This window comes from Amblyomma mixtum, chromosome 6 (genome assembly GCF_055824585.1).
Source record: "Amblyomma mixtum isolate Tamu chromosome 6, ASM5582458v1, whole genome shotgun sequence".
Lineage (NCBI taxonomy): Eukaryota > Metazoa > Arthropoda > Arachnida > Ixodida > Ixodidae > Amblyomma > Amblyomma mixtum.
Genome location: NC_143017.1, coordinates 69,708,940 through 69,727,947, shown reverse-complemented (window position 1 = coordinate 69,727,947; position 19,008 = coordinate 69,708,940). Strand labels below are relative to the sequence as shown.

Genomic DNA, 19,008 nt, shown 5'->3' with positions numbered 1-19,008 from the left:
CTTAGCATTGTCCGAAAATATTACTCGACAGACTCCTCTTCTGGAAATGAACCTCTTGAATGCCATCAGAAAATTGGACGTAGACATGACAGTCACCAGTTCTAGGTGCACTGCGCGGGTGACTGCACATGTGAATATGACGATGTATGATTTCTTGTTGCCTTGATCCCTTGTGTTCAACGGCCCGGCGAAATCAATGCCTGTCACCTCGAATGGTGGAGCTTGGGTTACCCTGTCACGAGGTAAAGGGGCAACTGGCTCCGTGGCAGGGCGGCTGTTGAATCGGTTGCAAATCAAGCATTTCTTCAAGATATTTTTCACCATCTGTCTTCCCCGAACTATCCAAAACTGCTCTCTCAGCTCTGTGAGAGTCTCAAGTGCGCCTGCATGTAGAAGGCGGCGATGGTTGGCGATTATTAAAAGTTCGGTGAAATGATGACCGGCAGGCAGGATTATTGGATGCGTAATGTTGTAGGAGAGGCCAGCATTACTCAAACGTCCCCCAACTCTTAGCACTCCGTCCTCATCGCAGTAAGGTTTCAGATCCCGCAACGGAGAGCTACAGGGCAAGCGTGATGCGCGACGTACGCACTGCAGCTCTTCACCGAAGGCCTCTCGCTGCACCTGACTTATGAGACAAGTCTGTGCTTGGGCGACTTCTTCCGTGGTCAGATATCCACTACGTTTCTGGTGAGGGTTCCTTGAGTTGTGCAAGAATCGCTGCATCCATGCAACAACACGAACAAGTTTAGAGAGGGAGCTGTGCTGTTCCAGTGGCAAGACAGTTTCCTCTGTTGCTACGTTGTGTACCTGCACCGATCTTCTCTCCTCATCTGCCACGGCCATATCAACGTCATTTTCGTGCCTTGGCCAGGCGATGGGCGTTTCTCTGAGCCAAGTAGGTCCATTCCACCAAACGGTGTTTGCCTTGAGGGCTTGGGGACTCACTCCTCGCGTCAGAAAGTCGGCAGGGTTGTCTGCTCCGGGACAATGATTCCAGGTTTCTGGATCCGTTCTCTGCTGAATTTCCAGCACCCGATTGGCCACAAAAGGCTTTCATTGTTGCGCTGACCCGCGAACCCAATGAAGCGCAATTGTAGAATCACTCCAGAGATGCCATTTGGCAACTGGTAGTTTCAGTGATTGCATCAAGTATTCCTTCAGTCTTGCGCCTATCAGCATTCCCATCAATTCCAACCTGGGAAGAGTGAGCTTCTTAATCGGTGCCACCCGCGATTTGGATAAGATCAGAGTCACGGCTGGGGCCTTGGTTCCCGAGGCACGCAAGTATGCAACTGCCCCGTAAGCCTTCGGACTAGCATCGGCGAAAATGTGAATATCGATGCTGCCGGCATTATGAAGTCCATCGTATCTTCTGGGTACGGTTACTTCAGTCAACTGGTGGAGTTGTGAATGCCACTCCTTCCAAGATGACTGCACTTCTTCAGGTAGGGGTGCGTCCCACTCAACTCCCAGCTCCCAGAGCTTTTGAAACATCAACTTGGCTGTAACAGTGACTGGGGAGATGAGCCCAAGAGGATCGTATATTCGAGCCGACGCCTGAAGAATAAAGCGTTTTGTGTTGCTGTTTTGGTTCAGGAGGTCCAATACGGCCTCTAACGAAAATCCCAAACAGTCATCGTGCTTGTTCCAGACAAGTCCTAACACTCTCGACACACTTGCTGTCGGACATTCCACCTGGTCCAGGGCACCTCCTATCCCGTCGTCGTCAAACAGTTGGAGCAATTTCTTGGAATTCGAGTTCCATTTGCGGAGTGTCATGCTCACTAGACTCATAATTTCCAATGCCTCGTGGTAAAGGTCTTCTGCTTCTTGTTCAGAGTCTGCTCCAGTGATTAGATCATCCACGTAGAGGTTTTCAGCAATTATTGCCGTTGTCTTGGGATGAACACCTGTTGTCGCCAAGTGGTGACGCAAGGTAGCGGCTAGAAGAAACGGACTGCTCGTGCCTCCAAAGGGCACCCTTGTCATTCTCCAGGTCTCTACGAGCGGCCTTGGGTCTTCTTCTGTCGGCATCTGTTCATACCATAAGAATCTCATCGGAACGCGGTCCTCACGACGGACCGCTATCTGCAGGAAAGCCTTTCGATATCTGCAGTAATGCCGATGCAATGAATTCTGAAATTTAACAAGATTTTCAGGAGATCAGGGTTCAAGTTAGGTCCAGCCTCTAGAACCTGATTTAGAGAGACACCTCCTGGCTCGCTGGATGATGCGTAAAAGACAACCCTGAGCTTGGTGGAAAGGCTGTCAGGCTTAAGAACTGCTCGATGCGGCATGTAATAAATTCTGTTTTCTGAGCTGCTGCCTTCCTCCGCTGGGAGTCGTTCGGCAAAACCTTGATGAAGGTACTGACGTATCGCAACATCATATTCGTGCATCATTTCCTCGTCCCGCCTTAGCTTCTTTGTCAGGTTGTACAAACGCTTCTCTGCAACTGCCTTGTTATCGCCTAGGTTGAGTTTAACCTGCTTCCACGGTAAGGCGACTTCGTAGCGCCTGTCAACAAGCTTGACAGATGAGGCAAATTCTTTGATGATGTCGTTGTCTTCGTTTTGTTGGGCAACAGGCTCAACAATGCCCATGCTCTCAAGCTCCCAAAACGACTTAAGGTCAGCTGAAGGGCACTGGGCCTCGTCACTCATGCTGGCCCGCAGCACAGCCACGGATGAACAGCTAGCGGAGGAACTACTGAAAGGAATAGGACCTTGCAATGTCCAGCCGAATTCCGTCTTCAGTGCCATTAATGAACCTTGCAGTTTTCGCACGTGGCCAGACGCGAGAGTCCAATAATAATCAGAACCAATAAGAATGCCGATGTCTTTTCTCGTCAGATGACGTGGTGGTACGGTTACATCTGCAAGCTCATTTATCTCTGCTTGAACTCCTTCGATGACCTTTTCGGGAAGAGTCAGCTGGTCAGAGCATATCTCGGGTATCTCTAAAGCTTCGATAGAGTGTTGCTTTCGGTTGTACTGACTTCTCAGCCAAACGCGGACACGCTTCCGTTTGTGCTTAATAGCGTTTCCGGCTCCTCCAAAGGGGTAAATGGTGATGTCTTCTTCTCCCACAACCTCTAACTGGAGTTGGTGCGAGAGCTCTTCGGTCACAAAACTCCTCTGGCTACCCCCGTCAAACAGGAGACGAGTTAGAGTGCTTCGTTGCGGTCCCTCTGTCCATACTTGGGCAGTCTGGAGCAGCACAGTGGGAGCCTTGTCGCTCTTCTTGCCTGTAGCTGAATGCAGTTCGGTTGCTGAGCTGTTAAGTGGTTTCCACGCAGGATCACACATTTGAGTTAAATGCCTTTTGCCGCATATCTTGCACTTCACTCCTTTGTTGCGACATTGTTTCGACGTGTGCCCTTTGACAGAACAGCGGAAGCATCGGCCTGCCTGACGCAATGCCCTCTTCTTTTCTTCCAGAGAAAGCGAGGTCTGGCAGTCTTTGGTCGCGTGATCTTTGGCGGCACAAAATGCACAGGGCTCATTCCGCTTCAGATCACTGGCGGAAAAGAGCGATGCCGCTGAAATCTTTGAAACTCTGGAGTTTTCATTCTCTAATCGTGGTTTCGCATTAATGTTCTTGCTTTCCCGATGACCAACCTGCACCGCCTTCTCCCTGCTCTCAACTTCCTCTTTTAGAAATTCTTGCAGACTTGCAATGCAAAGGATATCCTCCTGCTTTTCTGCTGAACAACGCTTGTGATAATTCATTACAAGGTCGCTTGTCAGCCCTCTTAGTAACGCGGAGGCAAGCATTGCGCCGTAGCTGTCTGTTTTGACGCCAAGCGCCGTGAGAGCGGCTATGTTGCGCTGCATGTAATCATAGAGTCGACGTAGGCCCCTTACCTCCTGCCCGCTTCGTACCGTCGGGAGGTCCAGCAGTTGGGTGAGGTGCTCCTGGATTAGCACATCTGTGCGTCCGAAGCGCTCCTTCAGGAGCTCGATGGCAGTGTTGTAATTGGCTCCTGTAGCTTGAATCCCGGCCACCGCTGATGCAGCCCTCCCAGTGAGCGCTGACTGCAAATATAAGAACTTCTCGCCGTTGGAAAGGGCATCGTTGCTGTGAATCGCTTGCCGGTACTGCTCCCAGAAGGGCTGCCACTCCGTGGCGGCGCCGCTGAATCGTTGCAGCTCGAGTTTCGGCAACCTGACCTTTGAGCCGGCACCGCTCCGGTTACCGTCGCGAGGCGCCCGTGTAGCATCCGGTCCTGGACTGGCGTTCGCTCGCTGAGTTTCGGCATGTTGGCTAAGTTTTGCAGCGTAGGTGACGATTCTGTCGTTGTACGCGATTGTACGCGTGAAGTCTTCCTCGGCTTCTTCATCCGGCACAAGTGGCTCGATAGCAGCGTCCACATCGTTGAGCTGTATTTGAAGGGCGCTAAGCCTCGCTGACAGTATGTTCAGAGCCTTTTCGTCAGCAGGCGCCTCTAAAGATGAATCCACTTCGGAAATCAGTTTTGTCACCTGGGATCTCAAAGCTCCTCGTTTCTTCTTCAGCCGTTCCATTTCAGCCTCGTTGTAGTGTCAGTCGTCGTCGTAGCGCCAAGCTTGGCTTCAGGTGTGGCGTCTCCAGGCCTCGTTTTAGAGCGTCGGGCGTGGCTTTCCTAGGCCTCGTTCCTGGAACCTTCAGTCCAAGGTGGTTTCACCTCCAAGGATCGTTGCGGCGATGGCCCAGAATTCGTTGTCCCGCCGAGACTTAATGGCCTTGCTGTTTACGCACCGTTGCAGCGTTTTAGTCCCGGGTTTCGGCACCATAAATTTGTGTAAACTTAGAGACGCGCACAAATGACGACACCATTGTTTCGGGTTATAAGCAACGACTGGTGTTTATTGCCGTAAGGCTGCTCCTGATCGAGCGAGTATATGTTACATAGGTTGCCAGATTACAAGTCAGAAAAGGCTAGAATGAACAGTTTCTTTATGCTATACCTGCTACGGCCCGTACATGGTACCAGTACCGGTGACCAGTGTGCGCCCAAGCACATTTCTCTGTAGCCGGATACACCTCACGAACGAAGCTGCAAAAGCTCCTGAAAGGAGGCTTCCAGCCAATGGCATCGAGTAGTTTTGCTTGACGTCAGGAGATGCAAATGAAGAGAGGAGATGGAAATGAACGTACAGCTCAGTGTAATGAAGCCCGTACGAGTGGAGGAGTCCCATAGAGCATGTGTAGTGCTGATACACCACCAGTGTTTTGAGGCGGATAATTTCGGGAGTCTCTGCGTGCTGTGGTGAGGGGCTGCTTATGAATCCCACTGTCTTGTAGTTCCTGTGCAGCGTAGGGACCTTAAGTAAATGGTATGCCGAAATGGAGCGCTCCTAAGGAGCTGAGAGGGACACAGGTGCGAAGGCCCCGTCTATACAAGGGAAGGCCTTAACCTGTAGTGGTCACGGACCATCAGGTAACGGTACAACTTCGTTGCTACTCGCTTGGGGGTCCTGTGCACCGTCGCCTGCAAAATTACGTTCAGGAACCACGGAAATCACACATTCGCTTAACGCTAACCCTTACTCTTCTGTAAACGAAAAACGTACCGAAGTTTCTTTTCTTACTTTTGTCCTCCATTTTGCCTACACGCAGTGTTCGCTCCTCGAACAGCCCGCATTTCTCCCGTTCAGTGCTGATCAGGGTCGAACTTACCCTGTTCATTTCATTCCGTTTCGCGTTCCTGAGACGCACTACGGCGAGGCGTGCACGACACCGCGAGGCAAATAATTCGCAGCCGGCGAGCTTAACGGATCGGCCGCGTTCTTCAACCAAGCGTTGTTAAGCGCAGTGCTGCCAGAGAACGATCACGCACGCTGCTCTGTTGAAGCACACCACACGCCTCTCAGCCCGAAGGCTTCGAAGCCAAGCAAGCGAACCGCTAAAGCGGAGAGGGAGGGCGGACGTCTAGCTCGCTGGACGTTCAGCTCGATCCGGCACGCGGCACGCTTCGACGGGTGTCCCCTTTAGGTGCGGCCCGATTGTGATCGCGCACCAATGGCTAAGCGACCAGCGCCGCAGCCCCAGGAGACAACGCGCCTTGCAGTTTATTGTTTTGTTTTTCCTGCGAATTCGTTCTTGTTACGCGTGCGACAAACGTAAGCCTCGGCGCCAGCCGATAAGTCGAGTTTCCTTCGCTAGAAGTAGTGCAAACACCACCTAGGGGGCGCGAGCACGCTTTCCAGCGGCTGAAGAATGCTCCATGCGTGCAGTACAGCAGGCAGGCTTAAGACATCTGAGAAGGTCGCGAGCTGCTTGAGGGAGAAGTAGCGAAAACCAGTGGGCACGGTATTATCCGTGAAAAGTCGCTCGTGTACGCGTAGCAGCCGTGTGTGACTTCTGAAGCGCTAAATCTGTTCTTCGGTGACGAACCCGCTGTATAGAGATGGTGCCTTCAGATAGACGCTGAATCACGTTTTCGCGTGTCTTCTGGCGTACGCTTCTGTGACCGGGTCAATGAGTGCGCGCCACCTACTTTACCCGCATAGTGAGCCGATTCTAAATTCGTTTTCCTCGAAAGGGACACGTGCGACCTGCCTTCCAGCTGGAGAGGCTGTTGCATATAACAGGTTGTCTAACAGCACTCGCAACGTTCTGCCCGTGCCTCGCGAACTGCGGATCGCTCACCTTTGTCGGTTTTTATTGCGTGAGCGAGTCTGTCACCACCGCACTCCGGACTGACTGTTTTCGGGCCGATGGGATTCTCACTCTCTCTCTCGAGTAGCGCTGAAAACACCCTTTCCGAGCGGTGCACATTACGCAGATTAACGGCGAGTCGCGGGGAAGTTGGAGCCTTCCCTATGCAAACACGGAAGCGTGTGTATGTGAACTGCTTGGTAACGACTTGCGAAAGCGAATGCGTATACGTCGGCAAATTCATGGAAGCGGGCCAACTTCGAGCGGAACCCGCGGCAGTCGCTATAATGCCTGTGCGGGCTCAGCCGGCGGCGCGGCGTCAATATATTCGCCAGCGGCCGCTGTCATCAGTCGGCTTGCGCAATGTCGCGCACGACCAGCGCGGAAAAGGCAGCGCCGTCGCCGCGGGACGTCGGCGCGTGGGCGTAGCGCGCGTCGCAATATACGAAGCGAAACTGCGCACAAGGACGTCGTTAGCGTTGCTTGACCGCACCACGGAATTGGATTCCGGTCTCTGTGTGCTTTTCTGGCGCCTATAGACTATTATTTTGATCTCCATGCACACGCAGGACGGCATTGCGAAAAGGTTAGCGGCCTTCCATCACATTTCTTCAGCTTAGTATAGGAGCAGGTTGCTATCACTTCCTCGCTTATTCCCCGTAACTTGCTTACCGTACTTACTCTAACTTCTACATACTGCACCTCCGCGGTGGCTCAGTGGTTATGGTGCTCGGCTGCTGACCCGAAAGACGCGGGTTCGATCCCGGCCGCGGCGGTCGAATTTCTTTGGAGGAGAAATTCTAGAGGCCCGTGTGCTGTGCGATGTCAGTGCACGTTAAAGAACCCCAGGTGGTTGAAATTTCCGGAGCTCTCCACTACGGCGTCCCTCATAGCCTGAGTCGCTTTGGGACGTTAAACCCCATAAACCAAACCAAACCAGCATCGCTCCATCCCTTTCTTACGAACACTCGATGATTCATAGCGCATTCGATAGTCGACACTCTCGCGACGTATTTTCTGAAGCACGTCTCTTGTAGCATATATGCAGGAGCTTGGCTCAGTGGAGAGGGTGCGCAATGGAGGAATTGCAGAAGGTGTTCTACGGCACCGTGAAAGAATATGCATTCACCATTCACCGCTGTATAACGATCCCGGGGCCACGACGCCGAGGCATCCGAACTCTAGAAGGCCGAGCTGCGGCGCTTGTAGTGATGACAAGTGCGTAGAAGTGAAGTTTGGGTTCCTTGGCTGGTAAGCTTTTCGAAAATGGACTAGCACAATCCAATCCGGCGTCATGAAGTTTGGTATACGGGAGTAACCAGATGTGCGAATCTCGCGGCGAGCGCCAGTGAGTTCGATACAGGAACTGGTTCTCAGCTGCTAGCTTCTTGCGCTGGACGACACATATTTGTATATTCCCTGTCATTAATGATCCGAAGATAGTATTCGTGCAGGAGCCCACAAAAAAGTTTTCGGAACGCAGAAATCACGAAAAACGTTGATTTCCTCGCCGTTCAGAAGCGCAGCCAGGCACTGAGGGGCAGATTGTGCAGGCCGCGCAGGGAACTATACAAAGTGCATCCTCTAGTACGTGGCTGCACAATTAGGTTGCTCAGCAATTAGGCTTCGCTGTGATTTTCATGTACCGAAAAAAATTTTGTGGGCACCAGTACAGAGTCGATGGCACTTGTCTAGAGCGCTCGAGCGGTGTGATGGCGAACAAACGAAGTTAAATCTTATCGCATCTGCTTTGCTGGGGGTAAGGCGCTGGTGCCTGTGCGGTGCACATGTCTATTATTAGGCTTCTACCCATGCGCAAGTATTTATTTATTTATTTATTTATTTATTTATTTATTTATTTATTTATTTATTTATTTATTTATTTATTTATTTATTACCTCAAAGGCCCCGGTTGTGGGGCATTACATGAGGGATGGGCGGATTACATGCAGTTTATATAAAGATTACAGAGTACATAAAGATTACAGGATACATAAAGATTTCTGATTACCTAAGGATGGCCTCAATCTTTTTCTTGAAGTCGATGCAGTTGACGATGAGTACGGCTTCCGGCGGCAGATCGTTCCAGTCCCGAGATGATATGACAAAAAAAAAGAACGGAAATGAGATGTAGTTCTTGCAGCGGGTGGGTATACGGTCTTGATGTGGTTGTTGCGGCTAGAAGGACGATGAGCTGTTGATATGATTGATGATCCTAAAGGTGAATGATAGAACTTGTGGAATAGGCATAGTCGAGATATTTTTCTTCTAGTTTCAAGGTTAGGCAAGGATGCTCTGGATTTTAAAGAGGACACGCTAGTGTAGTAAGAGTAGTCACAAGTATTATCAGTGGGAGTCAACGCCTTCTTTAGAATTTCGCATTATCTCCACCGGACGGCATCGCTCGAGTGCTCTAGAGAAGTGTGATCGACTCTGTACGTTCCCGCATTATTGTTGTTGAAACAGCGTAACCAGTTCGAAAATCTCACTTTATATGATTCGCACACCGTTGCATGTATCCCTCCGAACGTGAAAGGCCCTGTTTTTGTTTTTTGCTGTTGGGAGGTCGTCTTGCTAGTGTTTTTGGCAACGCCACTCAAATAACCCGATGTCACGTCAGCGGAACAAACTTTGACACAGCGAAGACATGCACACGCAATGACAGGAGTTTGCCGGAATGGAAGGTTTGGTTTGGTTTATTGGGGTTTAACGTCCCGAAGCAACCCAGGCTATGAGGGACGCCGTAGTGGAGGGCTCCGGGAATTTAGACCATCTGGGGTTCTTTAACGTGCGCTGACATCGCACAGCACACGGGCCTCTAGAATTTCTCCTTCATCGAAATTCGGCCACCGCGGCCGGGATCGAACCCGCGTCTTTCGGGTCAGCAGCCGAGCGCCGTAACCACTGAGACACGTCGGCGGGGCCGGAATGGAAGGGCTGTGCACTGAATGCAACATATCGGAAGCTGTCCTCCCTTCCTCTAGCTCAGTAATGTACTACGATGCGTATACAGCGCACGTGCCTGACCGCGCGCGGAGGCCTGAATTGCAGTCGTGTCTTCCGCACGACGCGGTTCGTTCTCGAGAAGCGCGCGTCATTGCGACAAAGTCAGCCGATCTTATCAGAGCGACACAGGGCGTATACGTCAACCAGCTTAGCATATACGCAGCGAGTGACGAGCTGCTTCTCTGAATGGCACGCCCGGCGAGGCCATTATCCTCGGATCACGGACAGACCGGGGAAGTCGCTGTGTGCAGGAAGGGAGCGCCGGTGTTGGGGCGCCGCCACTCACTCTTCGGGAAATAACGGTCCGCTGCAATTTCTCGTCAACGCCTTCATTCGTTACGTGGTTCGTTGAAGACGCAGGGCATTTATAGTGCGTTGGGAATATATCTGTATACGGCTCATCCACGTTTCGGACAGAGCTCAAGCTGACATCTCGTAGAGGGTGTATTGATAGCTTTATGTGCTGTGCAAGGGTTGCGAGCTAAGTAATGCGCTCGTGTCAGGGCAGAATGCACTGCCTCTGAGTACTCTGTGTGCAGCGGCAGTGTGGTTTTTATTTCGACAACGCGAACAATGACACCATGCGTACAGGTGTTCCGGTCATGGATAGTAAAGTGGTTCAATAGTGGGAGACGCAACAGGGACACGGAAACGCAGACCGGGTCCTTGTCCATATCTACGAAGCCGCGGTATGTGTGCTATGCTACGGGTACAGAGAGGCTTGCACATACGTCATCCTGTAACGGCTCTAGTATACATCGTTTTGGGAGCTTTGCATGAGTGTGCGGAGCGCTGCGAAAATCGTGTGCTCGAATAGCAGTTATGCAACGACATTGAGAAGGGTTCTTTCCCCGCTGGAAACATACGAGACCTAGTAGCCACTCCGATCAGGAAGTGCTAGTATATATGTAAAAATTGCCCGAAACGTGAGCACGTAAATGCGTAGGTGGTTTCTCGTGGTCTCCGACTGCGCCGGGTCCAGTATTGCAGACAATTATTGAGACGTACATAAAATCCGAACTCACTATGTATGAAGCGGGATAGCTCTCCCGAACACTCCCAGCAAGACCGCTACAAGTGCTTTTTCGGTACGTGTTCGTGTGCATACTGCGAGTTGTGGCGTGACAAAATGCGACTGTAGCCTTCGTAGGACGCGACAGGCGAATAATAGTACAGAGTGTCCACCGATTGACCGGTTGCGCAGAGCAATGGAACTCTTATGACACGTACAGGCTAAATGTATGGTGTGCATGATCTTTGCGATACAGGCACGTATAGAAGGCGGGAGAGAGAAGGGGGGGGGGGGGGGGGGGAAGCACACGTACCTTCCCACTCTCGGCAGAAGACATTACTTAGTTACTTTGAGCCCCTTCCAAAAAAAAAAAAAGATTCTGGCTACGTGCCTGCAGCGATTTACGATAACACCACAAAGTGGCTCATGCAACGCACGGATTCGTATGGATGATCGACCACACGGCAGTTAGCGACGGTAGTGCAGTAAATGCCTTTCGGACAGATTCCACGCACTGCACTGCCTTGCACAGTGGCGAAGGGTAGAGACCAGGCTTTCAACTTACGTGCCACTGCACTACGACAGGCTGTACACAAATACGTGAATGAATTCACCGCATCAGTGCAATGGATGGAACAGCTTTGAGGATATGTTATTCCTACGGTTCTTGCATATCTTTACGACAGCACGCGGCACATACGCAAGCACCCGATTTCGCGAAGTCGACAGCGTGTGCAGATCAACAATGTTTATTGCCCACCGGCCGCCGCTGTGGTGCAGTTAGGAGACATCAGTTCACGATGGCGCCGTTCGGTGTCGCTACAGCAGCGGGTAGCTATAGCCGCTATAGCGTCACCGGAAATTAAATTCATCGGGAGCTACACCAATCCCTCTTGCGTTCAACGAAGAGAAGCACGCAGTTCATCAACAGCGCGCAGCCCAGTTGCGAACAGCGGGACAAACACCTGCCACAGCAATAAATGGAAGATGCTAAAGTGAGGATGAGCACCACGAGTGCTTCATCGTTGCCTTGCCACCCCCACGCATGTATCACCACGTTCCCCCTCCGGCAATTGCACGGAGTCCCCAACGACCGCGCCCTCTGACCCAGCGTCAAGCGTTCATTGCGCGGCGAATTAAGACGGCTGAGTCACAGCCTTCCGCCCGTTCGTACTCATCTCCTCTTCCCACGCATGCGAACAGCGGGCGAGATAAACGGGTCCAAACGGCGACGCCGGTAGCCTCCTCGCGTTCATTGCGGAACATCGCTATGACAGGGTGCTTGCGAGGCGCTGGCTCGTATACAGTTGTTGCCATTGCAGAATTTTTCAGAAGCCCATCGAACGAAATGTTCAGCGCTAGCGCTGTATAATCGCGAACCGCCCTCCGCTCTGCAAAACGACGGCCGAAAGTATGCATGGGGATGCGCGTACAGGAGTGACTGTAACTGTGCAATGGACTCGGAACGTGCGCAAAAACTTGCTTGCAGTAGGCAGCAAGGTGCAGTACATTCCCTACCTTCGAAAGGAAACGACGAACAGGACAGGGGAATGTGAATATCTGAACTCTATACCAATCTCAAACTCGTTCTTGCTGAGACTGGCAGCGTCGTTTCCATGCCAGAGCGCCCCTGGTGGTGTATTTTTATTTTACTTGCTTTGCAGGGCTTTTATCTAAGACAAACAAGTTGTTTTTGTTGATCTAATATAAAACGCAGACAGGTGACAAAATGTGTCTCTATTTATTCACACAGTTTTCCGTATATTTACTGTTTTTCCGATCATCAGGCTCGCGCCAGGTGATGTCATATCCGCTGCTAAAAACCCGCCACTGTGTGGCGACACCATCAGAGCCATGAAGTTGTTTTTGGGAGGACATTAAAATATTAAAAAACGGAATATACGCGGTATTACCAACGCTAATAGCACCATTATAACTCACTGTGTGCAATCAACAGGCAAAACAGTTAACTAAGATTGTGTTTCTGGGCCCCTTTAAAGGTAAGCACTGGGGGTCTTCTTACCTTCCAACAACTTTCGATCTTTAGGAAAGCCACAAGGGCTCCAATATTCAAACTAGAAGCAAAACATGCAGCCTGGTTACTTTTGACAAAGACGGTACATGTCTCATGAAGCGTACAGTTGACATACGTGTCCCCATGGTTTTCTGTGGCAGTAGCTCGCTTGTGGAATCGAGAAACGAGTTTTGTTCAGTGGTTTAGACAATTTCGTTCTTCGAGTAAGCACGGTTTAGAGGCACGTTTTGCAGCCGAAGAACAGCCACCGATCATATCAGCTTCTCAAAGGTCATTGCACTCTCAACGCACTCCGTTCGTGAGCAAGTGGGTGAACATCAGAATTACTGCTCCTGAGGAAGCGCGCGCAACGGGATCCAACTCCGCTTTCTTACAATGTGGTATAGTAGTTGCGGTATGTGAAGAACGGAATGTTTATTGCAAGAAACGAAGGTTACGTCATCAGTTCCATGCTCAGTTATGACATCCGGCCGAATTTTCAGTGATGCTCCCGATCCGGCTCCTGCTGGCTGCGGGCTTCGCTCGAACTGGCTGTCAGGCCTCCTTCACTTTCCCCACTTCCTTTTTTTTTTTCGGATGTCTAGCCCCACAACGGGCTTCGCAGCGCGACCAGACTTTGTCACCAGGAGGGTACCGCCGCTTTTCCGGGTAGCCAGCTGATATTCAAATCTGTTCATTTGTCGCAGGCGCTTTCATATTTAAATTCCTTCAACAGTGCAGTTTCCCTTCCCTTGTACTGACATCAGATGTGTTCCTCCGGTAGCATCATTTCGGTGTCTGTAGGACGATGGACTGCGCCAGCCATATATTTCATTTCGCAGTCGGACCGGAACTGGGTCTACGTTGACATTCTGGCGGACAACTTCGGGCTGAGCACTTTGTTGCGCATTGGAAATGGAGCCCCGGTTCTTCTTTCTGCACAGCCTCTGCACGGATGACAAAAATTCTTCATTTCCTAGTGTGCTTCTTCAGTTCAGGAGAGCCATTTGTACTACATCCGTGCCATCGTGTGTGCACTTCCGCTTCATTACTTCCGATGTTTGCACAGATCCCTCTGCGAAGCTATTTCATTGTGCGCACCTGATGCTCTCCGACACATGCTTGAAGCCACACTCCTTGCCGACTTTCTGTAACTGTTCCGATACATGACATAATACGTTCTCAGTTTCCACTGTTTTAGAACTCACTGAATCGCTAACTGTTCTTTCAAGAGAATGGCGGCTTCTTTCGAGGATTTACTTTCAGTACAGAAGTGCAGATCGGTAGAGCAGCTGTTCACGATGCCATCATGCAGTTTTGCCTTCGAAGTTCGTATGCTTCATAAGGAAGATTTTATACGACCTTCCAGCGTTCTAGCGGATTGTGTTGTGACTCGACTGCAGACAGCAAACAGGGAACAGACATGGCGTGGCGTCTTCTGTGTCCCTTTTCACGGGTGCACACCGCATGACATCATCTGCTGTGTCACCGGTCATACCATGCCAATAAACTTCTTCTGTGATTCCCCTGCGGCTACCTTTCGTGTCAGGATGAATGGTCTACATCTTCCTCCAGAACTTCGGAATTACTGTTTAGTCTCTTCTGAACGTCACACCGTTGTAATCTACGAGCTGATCTTCGTGCGGCCGGCTCACTTACCTCATTGGTGTTATTTGGCCATCCATTTGTGACCCTTCTCATGACCCCTTCCAAGTCTGCATTCACTCTTCGCGAGTCTCATGAATTCTTCATGTGGGACAGGCGCCATTGGCACTATCGCATTGACTTCAATATATTTTGTACATTCTTTAGCCAATTCTAATTATGTCCGCTTTCACTAGCTCACTGCTGAACATCTGCGAGCAGCGTTACAAGTGCCGCGATTACGGCCTCTTCAGCGATATTTGCCATCGGCTTGCGGTCATTGTGCATATAGTCAGTGTCTGGGACATATACAGGCCGTTCAAATTAACACTTTCTGGACTTTTTTTTAAATACAGAGAGCACCACACAAAAGCTGTTTTCGTGCATGGTATATGGGGCCAGGTGGACGCAAACTGTGTGAATAATTGTCATCGTATTATCAGTAATTAACTAAATGCAATAATTACCTTTTCATTCACTGCAATTAGCACACATGTTTTATTGAAAACTTACAGGTAGTGGCATTTGATGACTGTTTTATTCTATAGAATTTCAGTAACGCGTATGTGTCCCGAGATATGCGTGTCTAAAATGTGAGCCCAATCCGTCTAATTGCGCATGCGAGACCGCGGCACACGACATGAAGATCCTCCCTGGTGTGACGCAGCTGTTGCGTATGCGCTCCGTCTGACAAGAAAGTCGAGTGAAAGGCGACGGTGATTATTTTTCGTTCTCCACAGCTACACCTCTGCTCTGCGCTGGGTAGTATATGGCAATGGCACGGCCGCGAGAAGTCATCTCAAAGATGCATGGCAGATTTGGAATTTCTTCACGAATGTGTTATGCATGATTTCGGAAACAGTGGAGGATATATGCGACTGCATATGCATTAGCAGTACAGCACTATACCACGATGCCAAGATGTACGCCGCTAGATCTTCGCCGTTAACTTCACGTGAGGTTGGGAACTCACCCGACTGCGACGTGGATGCCACACCGCAAATGCGTGCCCGAATGCGCATAGTTTGCGCTAGTTATGCGGCGAAGGAGTATCGACTTCATTGCTTTGTCTGGCACCGCACATTGCGACCATTGTTTCTGAAGTCCTAAGTAAGGCGAAGGAAAGTCGCGAAGGGAGCGCGATGCGTCGTTCAGACACAAACAAATAGAAAAGCAAGTAGCATTCGTGACTCTCCCTTACTCGTGCCGGGGGCGATGCGTCGCTCAGCCAGCTGCCGGTCTTCGCTGCCCAGACGCCGTTAATGGCCGCAGCCATTTGCCGAGAAGCGGCAGTGGGACACGACGCAGGCAGAGCAGCACGCATATGCGGTCCGCCGCGGTCGTGTGCCGGGCACGTGTGGCCCCTCGGAGCGACAGATGTTCGCACAGCGGGTCGGCCTTGAAAGCCGAGCGGCGTCCGCCCTGCCCGGTCAGCGGGAGCGGCCTCGCCGCTGTCTTGCCCAACGCAGCGATGCGCACGCACGGGACTACCGGGTGCGCGATCGCTGCTGGCACGTGTCTGCGGCATGCACGTAGTGCTATACAAGGGCACCCCCTATTGGTGGAGGAGGATGACTGCCCCGCTCACGTGTATTGTTATGACCCATGGAGGCCACCTGCCGCCGCGGAGATTTAACGCCGTCATCCAAACACACCGGGGGACAGCGATTGGGTGTAAGAATGCAGCGTGCAGCATTTCACCTTTGACGAAATTGCAGGAATTCTTAACGAGATTTCACCCCCGTACAAACGAACGCAGAATGGTTCAAGTGGAGTTAATGGATGAATGTTCCACAGAATTCGAGTGTCCGTCGCAACATGCGATACAACGGAGAACGGTGTGCACATGGGAGCAGCGTATATGAACAGCGCGAGATGGGTGGCGGACGAAATCGAAAAATTCTGAAAAGCGGTTTCCGGTTTTCGTTCATACTTTCTCAGCTGGCGATGTCAGCGTGTGAAAAAAATTAGAAGATTACGTTTTCGTGCGCGCCACTGTTGCAAAGGTAGGCTACACCGGGCGCATTCTTCGCCGCCACTTCGCATCGTCGCATGCAGGCAGGCACGGAATGAACTCGCAGCGAACTCAAGGTGTGTGGCAGTTATGTCTGGCGCTCGTCCTATGGCAGCACCACCGCATATACGTTCCCTTGGAGATGTTAAGCTCGCAATGTCCTTCTGCTAGCGACACAGAAATGATCGCTCGCGCGGTGATTTCTCGGCCAGCTGGCAAGCTGAACTAATTGAAAACGCATTGTATAGCGGTGCTATGCGAGCGCACGGGATGCTGCGATGACGCCAATTCCGTGCAAAATCAGCTGTGGTGAAGACGGTCATCAAGCGCTTGTTGTGGCTTCACCGCAGTGCCTCAAAGGGTTGAACATATAAGCAGGGATGATTTGCAGCTTACGTCGCGCAAGCGACGTCACCCTAAGCTGAACTCTCCAGCAGAGCGGAATGAACAGCGGAGACGCTCACGCGTGCAGCTGTTCGACGCGCGGGGTCACTCGAGACCTACGGGCGGTTGATCGACGCGTCACTGTGGCCCCCAAGCCTGAAGCAGTTTAACCACGGTCACCGCTCTGCTCCAGTGGATTGCGTCGCTATACGGGAGCGGCCAGCGATGCAGTGCGCGCGGCGTCTCCCGAGATTTCCCTTCCCAATTGCCCTCACACTTGTCTGTATGTCTGTGCAGGGACACTGCGGGCCAGGAGCGGTTCCGCACCCTGACCACGGCCTACTACCGAGGAGCCATGGTGAGCGAGCTTCTTCTCTCTGCTTCCGCTCCAGCGACGCTGTCAACGAACTGAGACAGTTCGGTTGCTAGGACGGAGGGGCAGGTCGCTCCTTCCGGAGTGGGCGACGCGTCAGCGTAGCGCCCGCAGCTATAGTAGTCGTGTAGCTCCGCATGCGACTTTCTACCGTCCGCACCTTCGTAGCTACCGTTATCCAGACATGCAGTTCGCTTAGAAGCACATACTGCGTTTGCAACTCCGCATAGTAACCACGATTCCGGCTCTATGGCGAACATGCTGGTACCTACCTCCGGTCCTTCGTTTTAGGGTCTCACAAACCCCACAGGTGGCAGCACCTGCCATCCCAGGGCAGTGGTTAACCGCTGCACGACTGCGCCAGGAGTGGTACGAGGACTCCCAGCGATCTATGAATATAGATCGACGAATATATATGAATATAGATCTATGAATATAGTAGACCACGACGAATTCCGCAGATATGGGCATTAACCCAATAACGCTATCGAGTCATACTCTTACGGCGGAGCTTATAAGTATCCCCTCCAGATTTTGTCGCCCGAATTCCGAGGAAAAGAAAACAACCAGAACCCGGAAACGAACGGCCTTATTCATGCTGAAATATTTCCGCCATAGAGTTAATATAACCAACATTCCCGCGCTGCGGTACGGCGGATACGCATGACGTCCCCTGCAAGCAGGTGTCGCCACTAGTACAGATCTCCTCTATTTGGCTGCACTTTTTGCGCCAGGTGAAGCGGAGCAGCACTATAGCACTCCCTTTGCCAATAGCGCCACCTGCTCTTCGGCACTTGATTCGACGAGTGCTGAACTATAACCTCCCCGCGAGTTTTCTTCTCCTGCAAGTATAGTACAAGGTGTACGGCGCACTCTGACGGCTGCGTGGCCATGCTTGTTAGTAAACACCGATGAAAAGGCCGCATTTCTCGTGCTAGACCACTGTGGTGGCTACAATACATGCAGCATGACGGAGCGTTTGTGAAAGAGATAAAAGGTGCTATTGCTTTTAATGGGTGATCGCAACGGTTGTGGTGAGTCGCTGCCACTTTTTTACTTTTACCTAGTTGGACTCGGCATAAGCATTCAGCATGCTTGTGGCAGCATCAGCCGCACCTCCATTTAGACTATAGCGACATGTTTTTAGGTCGTCAGTGAACACACGTCTTCGCCTATTATAGTCAGCTCACATCTTTGCCTGCTAGCCAGCCTCAAACATTGAACGCGAGTTGTGGAGTTCAAATAAGTCGAATTTCAACAACGTTACCAGGCAACTCTTCTGCCGTAATTGGCGGACGAACGGAGTCACTTTTCGGGCAGAATAGCCACAGCCTTGTTGGAGTTGAGGCTTCAAGACGGGAGTGCCGCTGAGCGAAGAGGATCGTAGGTGGCGAAAGGAGAAAGTTGTTGGCGCTGCCACCCAGTTGTTGGCGAAGATGGGGGTTCGGCGTCGTTGCTAGCTCGCTGCTGCTAGTTGCTCGCTTGACGTAACCGCGGTCAAGCTACCGACACCCGTTCCCACCACCACCAGGACAGGAGTGCCGCCAAGTCAAAGAGTTAAGGTGATGGGAGGAAGATTACAAGACGGTTTATTTACATCTTTTTACAAGCATAAGAGACCGAAGTGAAGCCCCATTTTGAGCCTCACTTCGCCTCATTTGGAGCCTCACTTCAGTCTGTTATGCTTGTAAAAAGATGTAAATAAGCCGTCTTGTAATCTTCCTCCCATCACCTTAACACTTTGACTTGGCGGCACTCCTGTCCTGGTGGTGGTGGGAACGGGTGTCGGTAGCTTGACCGCGGTTACGTCAAGCGAGCAACTAGCAGCAGCGAGCTAGCAACGACGCCGAACCCCCATCTTCGCCAACAACTGGGTGGCAGCGCCAACAGCCTGAACCACGCATTAACTGTCGAAG

The 19,008-nt window shown here is 51.4% G+C and overlaps 1 protein-coding gene across 2 annotated transcripts in view; it reads left to right on the top strand.

The window, feature by feature from the left end:
* LOC149339320 (ras-related protein Rab-8A-like) overlaps positions 1-19,008 on the top strand; it is a 113,565-nt gene that overhangs the window by 48,141 nt on the left and 46,416 nt on the right. For both annotated transcript variants that reach the window (XM_089548076.1, XM_089548075.1), the window contains exon 3: positions 17,017-17,077. In XM_089548076.1, the coding sequence (XP_089404202.1) occupies positions 17,017-17,077 (61 nt within the window). The remainder of the gene's footprint in view (positions 1-17,016; positions 17,078-19,008) is intronic.